This window comes from Physcomitrium patens, chromosome 1, assembly GCF_059467195.1.
Source record: "Physcomitrium patens ecotype Gransden chromosome 1, ASM5946719v1, whole genome shotgun sequence".
Lineage (NCBI taxonomy): Eukaryota > Viridiplantae > Streptophyta > Bryopsida > Funariales > Funariaceae > Physcomitrium > Physcomitrium patens.
In genome coordinates this window covers 3,321,355-3,336,983 of record NC_143410.1, presented here as the reverse complement: position 1 = coordinate 3,336,983, position 15,629 = coordinate 3,321,355, and the positions used below count along the sequence as shown (strand labels likewise).

Sequence of the window (15,629 nt, the reverse complement as noted above, 5' to 3'; positions counted from 1 at the left end):
TCATCACCTTAGTAGAGATTCTTGATGTTTGGTGATTTTATTAAAAGTAGAAACGACTTCTGACAATATTTTAAATATTTTATTTCAAGAGAGTTACAAAGGTTTCAACAAAAATCAAAAAACAATGTAGACTTCTTGCCCTAATATGAGAGATTATCGAATGTTGAGAAGACTTATCAACTATCTTTGAAGAGAACAAAGATGAAAGTATGTGGCAAACATAATTTACAGCATCTTGGATTTTTTTAATATATGAAGACCACTCCTTGAAGAACTTGCTTCCAAAAGGAGAGATAATGTCATAGACATACTGTCAAGGACAAGAACTCAATGAAAAACAATTCAGAGAAGTGAGCCTTCACTCAAAGAGAGGTAACAAAATATAAATAAACAACTATATATATTGAAAGAGAAACTGGAATGGTTATTGCCAAAAGACAAGAAAACTAAAGACCCTTGAAACTAGCCTAGAAGCAAGAAAGGAGTTGACAAGAGTGAAGAAGCCTTCACTCTTGTCTCTATATATACTATCTAACTAGGGGCTACGTGGCGACGTTCTATAGGACCTCCAATATGTGTTGACTTTGTAGGACACATGCCTTGACTTACAAGGCAAGTTTTTCTACGTGTGGGCCATATAGATAGCTTGAACTTCAAGCTAACAACATGTGTGGCACATGGCCAACTTGTTGACCACGTTTCTAATCCAAAAAATCAATTAAAGACACCTATGAAGACAAAGTAGCGTCTAGGAAGTTTCTACGAAGCTTCCATATTAAATATTATAGAATTAACTTACTTTTATCTATTTTTACTTACTTCTTCCTATTTCTATATGTAATTATTAGCTTACATGATTATGGCCGTAACATTACCCCCCCTTCTAGAGACGAGTTCCACGAGGAGCGGTCATCATATGTTGAAGAAATCTATGATGCGACGAATTGTATTCGCCACATACTCTGATCTCTGTTCTCTTCAAAGATGATTGATTGGGCCTCTCAACCATCGGTAGTGTCCTATACCACGGCAGGAAGACCACCCAGTTATTTGATCATTGTTGAGGCCTTCGTAACTTCCTTCGAATAGAATATTTGGAATACCATCAGGAGTTGTTCCTACCTCTAGCAAAATCACCAAACATTGGGAGTCCCTTCCCAAATCGTGATACCAAACGCGTTGTAACTCACCATCTATTCGAGGATGAACATGTCGTTCTTGAAGATCATCATTTCGATTGCGTCGTCTTGAAGGTTGTGACAATCGTAATGTCTCGTCCGACAGGTCAGCAAATGAAGGCTCTTGAGTTAAATCCGCTGGTTGTTGGTTCTCCATCTCTTGAGCGCCACTACTACAATAAAGCTACGAACAAGAATTGAAAGTAGAATGTTATCTTGCCTAGATGTTGTTTCTTTTATAAAGAAGGTTTTCATCTTGATTTTGATGGATGTCGTTGATGAAAAGCCTCCATTGCCTTTGCTGCATTTGCAAGATTCTTTATTGGCTCCCATGTGCATTCACTAATACCATATCCGCGCCAATGGACAAGATATTCTAATTTATTTCGGTGTCGCCTTGAATCTAAGACTTCTTCTACTTCAAATTATTTATTATTCTCCACTTCTATAGGAGGAGGTGGAGCTTGTCGTCTTCTTGATATGTCCACTATCTTGTATGGTTCAAGAAGAGACATGTGGAATACAGGATGGATTTTCATTGACTCTAGTAGATGTAAATGATATGCAACTGGATTGATTTGTGCAGAAATAGAAAATGGTCCGAGCCTTCCATAGTCCAACTTGTCACAAGGACGAGTGGTCTTGATATTGTGACGAAGTAGCCATACCTTATTACCCAAGACAAATGATGGTTGTTCCTTTCGATAGACATCCGCATTGGCCTTTTGTTGTTCTTGAGCCTCTTTTAACTACGCCTTCATCGTTGCATGTAGCTTTGATAAATAAATTGCCAAATCTTTCGCAGCAGGATTATCAACTTTTGAAAAGTCAAAAGTATCAAGTCGTGGATGATAACCATAATTAGCAAAGAAAGGTGTTTGTTTTGTAGAAGAGTGTACCGTGTTATTGTAAGCAAACACTGCCAATGGCAAAAGAATTGTCCAATCATCTTGTTGGTAATTAATGATACATCTTAAATACTGCTCCAAAAATTGATTAACACGCTCTATTTATCCATCAGTTTGAAGATGGAATGCCGAAGATAGTTTTATATCCACTTTAAGAAACTTGAAAAGAGTCCGCCAAAATCTTGATACAAATTGAGTTCCCATATCTGATATAATATCCTTGGGTAATCCATAATAGCGATAGATATTATCAAGAAAGAACTTAGCTGTTTCTTCACCTGTGATAGATTTTGTACATGGTACAAAATGTGCCATCTTGGTAAAACGATCTACTATCACGAATATAGAGTCATAAGAACCTGAGATTGGAAGATCCGTGATGAAGTCCATAGAAACTAAACACCATGGTTGTTTTGGAATGGGTAATGGTTGAAGAAGTCCAAAAAGTCAATGACGAGGAGTTTTTGATCTTGAGCAAACTTCATATGATTGTAAAAAATCTTTAACTGCCTTCCACATTTGAGGCCACCAAAAATCCCTAGATATCAGCTCCAAAGTCTTATTATATCCAAAATGTCCTGCTGCTAGGAAGTCGTGACGAGCTTGAAGAACACGTAAACGAGCTTCTCCTTCTGGAACATATAGGCATCCTTCGAAATAGAGTAGGTTGTTCTTGAATTCAAATTTAGATGGATCATGAAATTTAGAAGAATTATTCTTGATATCATGAACAAGAGGGTCTGAAGACATACTTAACTGGACTTGCTTAAGGAAAGTTAAATCAACAGTCAATGTTGATTTTATTACTCGAAGATGAAATTATTTTGGCTTCAAGAGAATTGTTCTTTGTTGCTCAAAAGTTACATCTCCTTCTTTTGGTGCAAGATAAGAACGTCTAGACAAGGCATCGGACAAACCTTGTTGTTTTCGTGGCTGATAAGTGATGATGAACTCGAATCTTGATAAAGACATGCTCCAACGAGCTTGGCGATAATTTAATACGCGTGCTCACATAAAATATTCGAGGTTCTTGTGATCCGTATACCCGATGACTAGACTAGAAGCGCCTTGTAGATACTGATGCCATTCTTGAAAAGAATCCATAATTGCAAGAAGTTCTTTGTCGTGGATCTCATAATTGATTTCTTCTGCTGAAAATTTTCCTGAATGAAAGGCTACTGGATGAAGTTTGTCATCTGTTCCCATTTGTGATAAAACTGCACCCAGAGCAAAGTCCAATGCATCTATTTCCATAAAAAATGCTTTGGAAAAATCAACACGATACAAGATTGGTGTAGAAATAAACATTGTCTTCAAAGATTCAAAAGTAACTTCTGCTTCTTGATTCCATTGGACTTTGTCTTTACAAGTAAAACGTGTAAGTGGAGCTGCAACTCGAGAGAAGTCTTTGATGAAGATCCGATAGTAGTTGGTAAATCCCAAAAAGCATTGGACATCTCTTACCATTTTTGGGATCTTCCAGTCTATAATAGTTTGAACTTTCTTAGGATCCATCATAAGTCCATCATTTGAAATGATGTAACCTAAGAAATTGACTTGAGTAGTGTGGAATACACACTTTTCTATCTTGGCATAGAGTCCTGCATCTCTTAATTTTTGTAACACATGACGAACATGAAGTTCATGTTCTTTTGGATTCTTAGAATAGATCAAGATGTCGTATAGATAACATACCACAAAATCGTCCAAAAACTCTCGAAAAACATCATTCATTAGATGTTGAAAAGCTGCTGGTACATTTGTAAGTCCAAAAGGCATGACATTGTATTCAAAATGTCCATACCTAGTTCGAAACGCAGTCTTCTATTCATCTCCTTCTTTGATGCGTACTAGATTGTATGCTCCTCGAAGATCTATTTTTGTATAGATCTTAGCTTGATTCAGTTGATCAAGAAGCCCAGATATTAAAGGTAGTGGATACCTATTTTTGATGGTAATCTTGTTGAGTCCTCGATAATCAACACACATCCGCAATGATCCATCTTTTTTCTTCACAAATAGAATTGGAGCTCTTGCCGGAGATTTAGAATGGCGTATGAAATTCTTGGCTAGATTTTCTTCAATATACTCCTTGAGTTCAGCCAACTCATTTTGTGATAAATTATAGATTGGTCTGAATGGCAGTTGTACTCCTTCTTGAAGGTTAATTGAGCAATCATAGGGACGATGTTCCGAAAGTATATCCGCATTCTTTTTTTCGAATACATCTTGAAATTCTTCATATTGGCTTGGAATGCCACTTGAAGTCTTTTCACGAGTAGAAATGGATGTAGCATAAATAATGTATGGTGATTCTTTCATAGCAGCATGCAAGAAAGCTTTTGCACCTATAAATATGGGTTTAATTGATCTGGACTTATGACTCTCTACTTGCTTAACTACACTGTTAGTTATACTTTTAGAGAAAGTGAGAGTTCGAGAAATCTAGTCTATTTGAGGGTTATATTTTTCTAACCACGATAAACCTAAAATGACTGGATTAGAGGGAGATCTAATGATATTAAATACTACAAAACTATTATGACCATTGATTATTACTTCTAGAGGAAGGATTTCGTGAGTAATATCTCCAGAAGACAATGGACGACCATCTTTGACTTCTACATGAACAGGTTTAGTTTTCTTTACTAAAGATATGCTATGTCTTTTAGTAAATTCTTCATCTAAAAAACACGCTGAGGCTCCTGAATCTAACAAGGCAGAGACTCTGTAATGTTTAGGTCCTAAAATAACATTTAATGTAAAACAAGAAGAGGGCTTTGAGGAGAGAATAGGACCTTTACTAGAAGTTGTGCAAGGTTCCAGCCGCACGGTCCCTATTGTAGCTGGACAAACTCGTTTTCTGACATATTATCTTCTTTCACAGCCATACTCCTCATTTTGTGATTGCGTCGTTTCTTTGGACAATGCTGAGCAGTGTGCTTTGGTTCTCTACAATATAAACATAATCCTTCTTGACGACAACGAGTTTTTTCTTGCTTAGTAAGAGGTTTGAAACGTACTGCATCAATTTGCATATCCTCTACTTCCGAATGTATGTGTTGAAGAGATGTTGGTGTTGCCATTGAATTATGGTAACGTTAAAGTCCACTTGTATGGTTCTCAGATCGGAATTCAAAAAGGCGATTGTCGCACTTCACAGCAAAGTCAATTGCTTGACTCAATGTTTGAGGATCAGGTAAGTTGAGCATTAATTTTTTTACCTCATATTGTAATCCGTAGAAAAATTGGCTAATAAGTGCAGCATCATTCCACTTGATATCAGTTGCAAGTTGTCAAAATTGTGAAGCATATAACGTTATTGATCGATTGCCTTGTCGTAAAATATGGATCTTATTGGTTGCAACACGAATTGCATCATGTTCTCCATACATGGATGGAAATTCCGCCGAAAAAGCCTCTAGATTATCCAATATTGGATCTTGTCGTTCAAAAAAAGATGAAAACCATGATAGTCCTGAACCTGAAAGAAGCGTACCAATGAATCTAACTTGTGATCCTGGAGTTGGATAGCTTTGGGGTTGAAGTTCAATCACAAGTTGCACTTGATTGATAAATCCTCGAAACTTGGATCTAGTGCCATCAAACTTCTCGAGTAGGGCAATTCTTGGTTCTCTAACATTTGAAGGGCGTTCCACCATAGGAGAAAGTACATGGTTTGGTACAGATGTTGAAGCAGCTCCAACCATTTCTATATCTTCACTTCCTGCCAATCTTGTTGCTCCTTGTGGTGGTAAATTGAGTTGATGCATTGCAAGCATTAACTCTCTCAATTGCTCTTGCATTTGTGCCATTGCACTCTTCATTTCAAGAAGTTCTGCCATGATAACACTTAGAAGAGAGAAGATATCTAATATCGCTCAAGACAAATAGAAGAGAGGACTTGGGGACAAAGAAAATACTAAGGACAATATCAGTTTAGAAGAGGGTAATCCGTAACTTCTAATACGCTTATATCTTATCAAGATAAAGGGGTAATCCACTCTTAATCAAGATTAGACAAAGCTCTGATATTGTAGGTATACTCTTGTCAATCTGTTAAGGACAAGAACTCAATGAAAAACAATACAAAACAAGTGAGCCTTCACTCAAAGAGAGGTAACAAAATATAAATAAACAAGTATATATATTGAAAAAGAAACTGGAATGGCTATTGCCAAAAGACAAGAAAACTAAAGACCCTTGAAACTAGACTAGAAGCAAGAAAGGAGTTGACAAGAATGAAGAAGCCTTCACTCTTGTCTCTATATATACTATCTAACTAGGGACTACGTGGCGATGTTCTATAGGACCTCCAATATGTGTTGACTTTGTAGGACACATGCTTTGACTTACAAGGCAAGTTTTTCTACGTGTGGGCCACATAGTTAGCTTGATCTTCAAGCTAACAACATGTGTGGCACATGGCCAACTTGTTGACCACGTTTCTAATCCAAAAAGTCAATTAAAGACACCTATGAAGTCAAAGTAGCATTTAGGAAGTTTCTAGGAAGCTTCCATATTAAATATTATAGAATTAACTTACTTTTATCTACTTTTATCTACTTTTACTTACTTCTACCTATTTCTATATGTAATTATTAGCTTACATGATTATGGCCGTGACACATACATATTTATTCTAATATTTACTTATATGATTGAGTGGAAGTAAAAAAAAAAAAAATTATTTGATAACATTTTCTAGAAGCTTCTTAGAAGCTTTATAGATGTTACTTTGACTTTACATGTGCTTGTAGTTTATTGATCGGTTAGAAACTTAATCAACAAGTTAATCATGTGTTGGTAGCTTGCAAAATAAGCTAACTATGTAATGTATATATAAAAAACTTACCTTGTAAATTAAGATAAGTGTCTTATAAAGTCAACACGTTCAAGAGGTCATATAGGACATTGCCACATAGTTCCTAATTAAGAGTATATATGGAAGTAAGAATGAAGCCTTTTTTACTCTTGTCAATGCCTTTCTAATCTTTAGTCTTATTTTAAGACTTTTTAGTCTTCTTATTTTTAGCAATAATTATTCTAATTCAATACTATATCATCTTTGAGTGACTTTCTAGTTCTTTTCAATGACACAAGAATGTATTAAGGATTTCTTTCTTCAAGATTCATGTCCTTGACATTGGCTTTTTTACATTTTATCTGACTAAAAATTACATTACAACATTTTATAAGTTATTTAGAATGTATTTAACTTGCAAAATACATTTCTAACTTGGAAGGAATTTTTTTAACATGTGCACCATATAGTCAACTTGTACAATAAGTAACCAACATATAAAGAAAGTGATCAACAAGTGTGACACTTAGCTGACTTATTTATTAAATTTTCAATGTAAAAGTTATACACAAATACTTATAAAGTCAAATCCACATCTATAAAACTTCTCTACAAGATAATCTCAAATTTACCTACATCTATGTAACTCCTATTATGTAAGTAATTATATACATACATACATACATACATACGTTGATAAAACAGGAGAGTATTACAAGAAACGGAGACTGTTACATATACCTGGAATCAGGAACGGAGTTACTGTTCCAGTGAGTGTCGAGGTGGATGAATGAATCTACCGATAGGCTGCGACTATTGCAATAGTCAATGGACGACACACTCCGATCGCCTTCAATTCCAGGATGGATGACGAGACATGGAACCTTGATGTCAGAGGGGATGCGTTTCGTGGAGAAATGGACACAGAATGACGTCGGGTTGGATATGTTGGACATCGGCGATCATCGTTTCGCCGTCCCTCCAGATATGCACCAAGACCTCATGACCGCGCTCTTGCAGCTTGAGGTAAGCCCGTTGCTCCATGGAGTTCAACCCCGTCCCTCCAGATATGCACCAAGACCTCATGACCGCGCTCTTGCAGCTTGAGGTAAGCCCGTTGCTCCATGGAGTTCAACCCATCGCACACCAGGAGAAAACACAGCTTCGTAGCTGGTAGCGAGACAGAAGGTGTGAGGTCTTCAGCACTCGGCGCTTCCCACTGAGGCGCCATCACACCGCGAATCGGAGAGGGGCGCAAACCCTTCGTCGTTCGCTGGTGCGGAGGAGCCGATTCGTGGCAGTGCAGGGTAGACGATAGGTATGCATGGTTGAGCCTGAAGCCTGCGACCGACGGTGGGGTCGCAGGGCTGGTGAGATAGCTCAATCGCCGGTAACCAGCTGTTAAGCTTGCGGAGTTACCGATCGCGTGGACACATCGAACGGAATCCATGGTGAGCTGAGGTTGTTGCCAGGAATGGCAAAGTTGGCGTGAGCACTGCAACTCCGCCGAAGTCAGCCAGCACTCCTCAGGTCCCTCCAAGTGTGTCGACAGAGAGGTGCGTATTTTATCGTTTCCCCAGCGCTTCTGCAAAACCGACATTCGTGGACTAGGACGCTTTCGAATGTTCACTTATCGGTATTCAGACCGACTTTAAGGGTCTATTTTTTGGGATTTCACCAGATTTCTGTGCAGCAGCTGTGCCACTTCAGCGTGAGTGTGCCAGTTAGTGGAAATTACTGAGCTCACCGAACAGAAATGGAAATAACTAAGTCGGCAAGGCTCTTTCACTCTTAAGTACTGATCCGGAGGTTTTATTAATTCATGTCTTCTCTCCTTAAAAAGGTATGTTCTAATATGGTAACTGAAGGTTCAACCAGTTATTCGGCAATGTAGTCACTGGAGTTTCAACATGGTAACTTGAAATGCGCCTACTGGAGAGAAAGATGATGTAGAAGAAATAGTAGTTTGAATATTGAAATAGCCATTCCAGAAACAATGGAGTTTGCCGGTGGTTAGATTGTTGTTGGGACCACTTACAGGTCACAAGACAAGGCAGCTAGTTCACTTATGATCGTTGGCAGCATTGACCATCAAGAGTCAGCAGTTGGAGTCCTGGATTTGCTGAGGCTTTAAGGATCCCACACAACAGTACCAATTGTAATGGAAGAATGTTGATCGGTGGATTCAGTTGATTACACAGTATGCTACAAGTTGAAGACTATCCAGGTCTTGTTGTTTTGTGTGTACTACCACCTACATGAGTTTTAAGAAAAGGATGTCGACCCAACCTTGTCAATCATCAGTTGTAATAGAGTGACCTCCTCCACGACCTTGGGAAACAATGACTTGCTGATTTTTTTACTACCTGAGAGCTTCAAAATTTAGAACACCAACTTCCTGCAGATCCTTCATGTTTTAAACTTTTTCCGCCAAGGAGTCAATGGCAACGTAGAACACATATCTTTTCCTCGCAGCCCAGTGCTTCTGCCTCCATAACTGGATTCGGTCCACAATTGGATTGGGTCCAGGAATACCTACGTCCCGATGGTTTTGTACAGGGCATGGTCTTTTTGCTTCTCCAGAACATACGTGGATTTTTCAAGCCCACGTCTCCATAGATAGTTCGGCAGATGATTCCCCCGAGTCTGAAAAGAAATGACCAGTAGTAAGGTAATGTATGTTTTGTTACAAAAGATACTAGGTTAAAACAAATGTCAAAGGAAGTAATTAATGATTAAATGAATTCACATGAATTTTTGATCCAGTTTTGTTTTTCTATGCTTCTGTTTTCTTTTTTCAATTCATTGATTAGAAATTGTGTTTTGCATTCTTACAAAATGCTTAATGATCATTTTATTTTGATATAATTTTTTCAATATGGAATCAAATGCAAAGTTGTATAGTAGAAAAAGTGGATAACTTTGAATGTTTACGACTTTTAAGAGATACAATTCTAATATCAATGCAAGCAAATTTGTTAAGCTTAGCTAAAAATACACAATGCTTGCACCAAATGTAGATCAGTGTGTTGCAAGGCTCAGTTCATGTAAAAATTGTTTCGAATGCAAATATTTGTGTCATAAACTTGTGAAATTTGTGAAATTTGTGAAATGTGAAGTTTGTACAGAAAATCAACACTGGCAAAGCAATATTGCCACCAATTGAGGTTGCAAACATCTTAAACCTGTCCAAGTCCCTGAAATGCTCCATTAAGAATCACTAAACTAAGGGCGTTGTCGTATTCTGTTCAAAGCATTCAAGCCACGTCTGCTCTACAATAAGCATTGTGGTCGTCATTTCGGCGCTTGGATAGAGCTCCTCCAAACATTTTTTCAGGACAGAACATGCGGAAGAAATCTGAAACAGGATTTTCTGCTGGTGACTGAGATTGAGACAAAATTATGGGACAAAAACTGCAAAACTTGGAATTCAGTTTCCCTGAAGCCTCGGTTACCAAACCTGAAGAAATGGCGGTCGAGTTCTGCTCCTCACTGTGCTGGCTGCTAGTACTTGTCCCCACTCAGCACGGCTTTGATGGGTCGTGATATCCAAGGCTAGCTACGACATACTGCAAATGTTTCATAAAGTCATGAGCTCGTTTTGTACTTTTGAGGTGCACACAAAGCATCCCTCCTAATTCATCCCTTTTGATCAGATACTGCTGGGGGTGATCCTCAAACCTGGGTAAATGAGCATGTTGAGATTCGCAAGCCCTACCGGACTATAAAAATGCACCGTTACAATGGTCTCACTTCGAGGGAGGAGCATGCCGAAATTGAATGCAACATGAGAGCATGAGGGTGCGTTGATGTAGATGTGTCGGAGAGGAAACAAGTCGGGAACATAGACGATTTGAAAGGTTCTAGCTGATCTGTACATACTTTAAGTATAGAGACACCAAGCAAGTTGTGAGCACGGCGTTTTGCAGCATCCTTGAGATGTAGGAACTGTTCTATTGAGTCACATATTTAGCTTGCGATCCGCGCAGAAAGTGAGCAACAGAACCATGGGGGAACACATCGACTATCCCAAGCTGGATTGGAAGGAGAGCATAAATTGATATGATTACCAGGCCCTTGGAAGCAGGTAATACGCCGGAAACAACATGAACCACATGCAGTCTGAAAACTCCAACTCTTGCACATTATCGACTAGATGCCTTGCATCAAACCCACGAATTCTCTCCTGGCCGGGCTCAAAGCTAGTGTTCCAAACAGTCGTAGTTTCGTAGTATTCTAACCAATCCTAGTATACATATTCTCTTATCTCTCGATCTTATTGCTTCACTTCGTAAAATTCTACTGGTCGTTACAGTTAGATTATATGATTAATTAACGGCAGTAGATGTTCAATAATTCAACTTGAAACATCCGATTCTTTATCAACAGTGTACAACAATAAGTCTGTATACATCTAAATAATCGTTCATAACTTGTGATGCAGCTGCACTGCAAGGAGCATCATCTACAAACTCCACGTACCATAGCTCAGACTGAGTAATCTCACACTAGCCACATCAAGGTTACAAACAAAACAGTAAGCTCATCCTGGTGCGACTCTAGTCGGCTCGCGATTGTCCAGCACGGGAAGACAAGATAATGCCGACGATCAGTCCATACAAGGCAAGCGCCTCAGCGAAAATGAGGATCAGGATCATCCCCACGAACAGCTTCGGCTGCTGAGCATTCGCCCTGCAAACGATGCCATCCTCCACGTTAACAACCACATCCACAACACACCAAACCCTCCCATAACTCACTCTGCATCCTCAAACCTCATGTCCATCACCGTGAACCCTCTGCGAATCCATTTCAATCCCGATTACATCTCTCTTTCCAACTTCACTACGTATTCCCATACATCACCACATTGCAAGGGTTCGTCCGCTACCTCACACCAGCATCTCCAACGATACCGATGGCCATGCCTGCCGACAGTCCTGCCAACCCGCAAGACAATCCCGAAGAAAGATGCGCGTAGCCGTCAAACACGTAGTAAGCCTTCGACTTCGGGTTGATGCCCGTGCTGATGATCACGGCAATGATCAGCCCGTAGATACCCAACACTCCAGCCATGACCACTGGCACGATCGACTTCATCACCAGCTCGGGCCGCATCACACCCATGGATGCCACTCCCACTCCACTCTTGGCTGTTCCATATGCAGCGCCCATGCCTGCGCTCAAAAACCTCCTCGGGTTAACATATCGGTAAAGAGCGAGCAAGCTGATCAAAGTCCTTCAAAACAACAAGATAGGCCCTCAACGTCACTGCTTGAATCTGCAAGATTTTGAAAGGGCTACAGCAGACAATCCATTTCCACAAATAAGATCAAATACAAACCACCAGTCCTCGCCCTAGTTCCTAGGATTTCAATTTCACAAAACCTAGTCCGCTAGTGCAGCCAATCCAATGCGAGTCAAGCCATACATCGACAACATCACATCTCAATGCTTCCATTCGCTTAACCATTAAAACTCAACAAATCCCACCCCCAAAAGAAATGATATGTTCAGCAAGACTACAAAAGCATGCACAATTTCTTGCAAAAATAATCAAATGCCGGGGGCTTCATACCAATCGAATCATCTAGCACCGCAAATTGCAGTCACATGAAACTGTACTACTCATAAGAGAATTCGAATAAGTCCTTTGCGGGCATTTGCATCACAATTGAAAACTCAACCACCACAAGAGAACGCTTGAGTAGGAAAAAATTCGCAACCTACGGGCCTATAGTCTGCGACACAGACCTTCTTGCCCAACTCCCCAAACTCTTACGAATCATCGCACCTGAACCTAAGTGCCCTAAAATACAGAAACATAGGCTGCTGGGATCACCAGAAGCACATCTCCCCACATGACTCAAGTCCGACCCCAAATGTTCACAATACCCACATCAAATAATCCTCCCAATCGCAACCAAAGTAACGAATCCAATGCATACATGAGAAAACGAGGGCAGCTGCAGCTCCAATGAAGCCAAAAAAGGGGGCGACCTCATCCCCGTTGAACACAGCAGCAGTGGACATGGTGTCTAGCAGGTTGAGTGAGAGAGAGAGAGAGAGAGCGCGCAGGCCAAAGTCGCAGTGGCAGATTGGCACTGGGCTGCGAAGAGTAACGCGACGGATCTGGGGATCCCAGCAAGCGAGGAGGGCTGCAAGTAACACACAAAGGCGATGCGGGAGGAGGACGAGGAGCCGGAGTGGCGACGGGGCCGCGAGGCCGCGGGGCCAGAACGGTGCCCGCGCTGATAGGGCACCCCGTGATCACGCGACCAGTGTCATGTGGATGAACGATGGATCATGAGGATGGATGTTTTATAGATGGTCATGCATTTGGGACGTGCGGGCTGACGGTACTGCCCCCATTCCCTCCGTCACTAGTAACTCACTAGTCACTGACTGGTTAGGACCGTCGCGCTCCATTCGTTTCCTCATCCAGCCTTCACATGAGCAAACCTGAGCTCATGTATGTTTCAGACATACATTTCTAATATTCAGATTTACTTTGGTGGAATTCTTTGTTGCAATGTTTTTTTTTTTTTTTTTTTTTTTTTTATGTTTTCATGGATACTGTTAGTGTATTTGATTTTTAACAACTTCTTTTAAATATCAGATTTTGATAAGATGATTGTTTATTTATATATATATATATATATATATATGTGTATACATACATGAGAAAGTTTAGGTCATTCTATTCACCTAATTTATATCATTAAGCAACACAACAGAAAAAAAAAATATAAAAATCTATTATTATGATTATTATTATTATTATTTGGTTGTTGTCTGGATTATAATCACAAAAATTCTCAATTGGTTCTTTTACATAAAAATAAAAATAAAATAAAATTTCAAAAAATAAGATTCAATTAATTATTTATTTTTAATCAATAAATTTTAAAATTTTATAAAATTAAATCTTTAAAGAACATTGGTAAAAATTTTATATTGAATCAAACAAAAAAACAAAAACAAAAACAAAGAAAAACAAAAAAAAAGGGGATAAAATCAATGTCCATACCTTGTAGAATATGAAAGTATAAAGGAATTGAAATTTAAATTATTCAACTTATTCAAAGCCTATGCTTTCTGCCGATTAAGTATGAATAATTATTAAAAACCATCAATCTACAATATAACAATCCCTCATAATCACTCATTCTGCAAATGAAATAAATCACTAAATAACATTTAAAAGATATGTGTTTCTGGTCTTTATATGTGCACTGGCGAAGTTTGATATCTGTTTCCATGTGTGTTCATTCATATCACACAACCAATGCCTCAATCCATTCAGAACATATCACCATTCACACCCACATCAGCCTGTGCATTCAATCCATAAGTTGCGCCGGTTTTGAAATACGTGAGAAGCTGTGGTCCAAAACAGTATCCATACACCAAAAAGGACAATCGTAATTTCATCGTGGTTTAAGAGAGTTTCTCTTACAGTACATTACACCTTTGTCTTATACGTTATTCAATACCCAATTCAAGGTCGGAGACGAGCGATTGGTGGGTGACTACCTAATGTGGACTAAACAGTTAAACAATTCTGTTCTTGTTATCTTATTCCAGCTCCTCTTCATGAGATTGCACTCCACACAAGCGCCACTTCTACGCCCGCTTCTAACCAATGGAAGGGATGTAAACAAGTGCTTATATACATCGACAACGCCTTAGCCAACCAGCGATCGTCACTAGTACAGATTTACACGTGTTCCTGCACCTCACATCTTCAACACTGCAGTGATCGTTCGCACCCGAAAAGCATGTGCTCATCAGATCATTGTTCGAAGCTCCTCCTGCTGACAAGTCTCCCCCAGATTTGATCTGTGCACGACCCCTCAGTCAACAGGTGCCTTTATAGCATGGAGATCCGCATGGCAGGGCATGTTCTCCGCCATCTTTTGCACAAACTCCCGCCGCTTCCTATTGATAGCGTCCGACACAAAACACGCTTTCATCCGAACCAGCTCGTCGTGGCGATGCTGCTGGGGCCGGCTTCGGAGATCCGGGAGCTGGCGCTGCTTCTCCGCGATCTTCCGCTCGCACTGTCCCCCCTCTCGCCAGCTTCTCCGCCCGCATCATCACGCTTTCCACGAATCCCACACTGGAACGCGACACCACCTCGTCGATCAACCCCACTCTCCTGCCCTCCCACGCCGACACCGGGTCCGTCGACTTCACCATCTGCCCCGCCACTTCCCAACCCACTCATTTCGGTGGCTAGTGCGTCCAGTACTCGGACCCGTACAGCTCGGGTGTACCACCACGTTCCCGTGCACCCATACCAAGTCCGCCGCAATCGCAAACTTGACGCCTCCCGCTCCCCCATTCTCCACCATGGCCGACACCGTCACGCGCTTGCTGCAGGTCAGGACCCGCTGCACCACGTCGTTGATCGAGTTGATGTTCTCCCACGACTCCTGAGCGGGGTCACTAGCGACTTCGATCATGTTCAGATGAATCCCTTTGCTGAAGTAGTTCAGCCCGCCCATGAGCACCAGCACCTTGTTCTCCCACCTTGTTCTCCCACTCCAGCTCGATGTTCTCTAGCTCCTTCCAAATCCCATATAAAATTACCTTCTTTTAAATTAATATTGTTCTTAGTAATTTTTTTATTTTCAAATATTTTCTTCCACTCATCTTGAGTAATATTAGACATTTTTTTTTTCTAGTATTATCATGATAGAACTTATTGAAATGAAGGGTGCAATAGTACAAATG

General features: G+C 40.0%; 1 protein-coding gene across 1 annotated transcript; it reads right to left on the bottom strand.

The window, feature by feature from the left end:
* Positions 1-11,246: 11,246 nt before the first annotated feature.
* On the bottom strand, positions 11,247-13,044 carry LOC112286465 (V-type proton ATPase 16 kDa proteolipid subunit). Its single transcript, XM_024528378.3, has 3 exons — positions 12,839-13,044; positions 11,782-12,067; positions 11,247-11,582 (listed from the first exon to the last, which is right to left on the bottom strand). The coding sequence occupies exons 1-3, from the start codon at positions 12,921-12,923 to the stop codon at positions 11,450-11,452; spliced, it is 504 nt and encodes a 167-aa protein (XP_024384146.1). The 5' UTR covers positions 12,924-13,044; the 3' UTR covers positions 11,247-11,449.
* Positions 13,045-15,629: the final 2,585 nt, after the last annotated feature.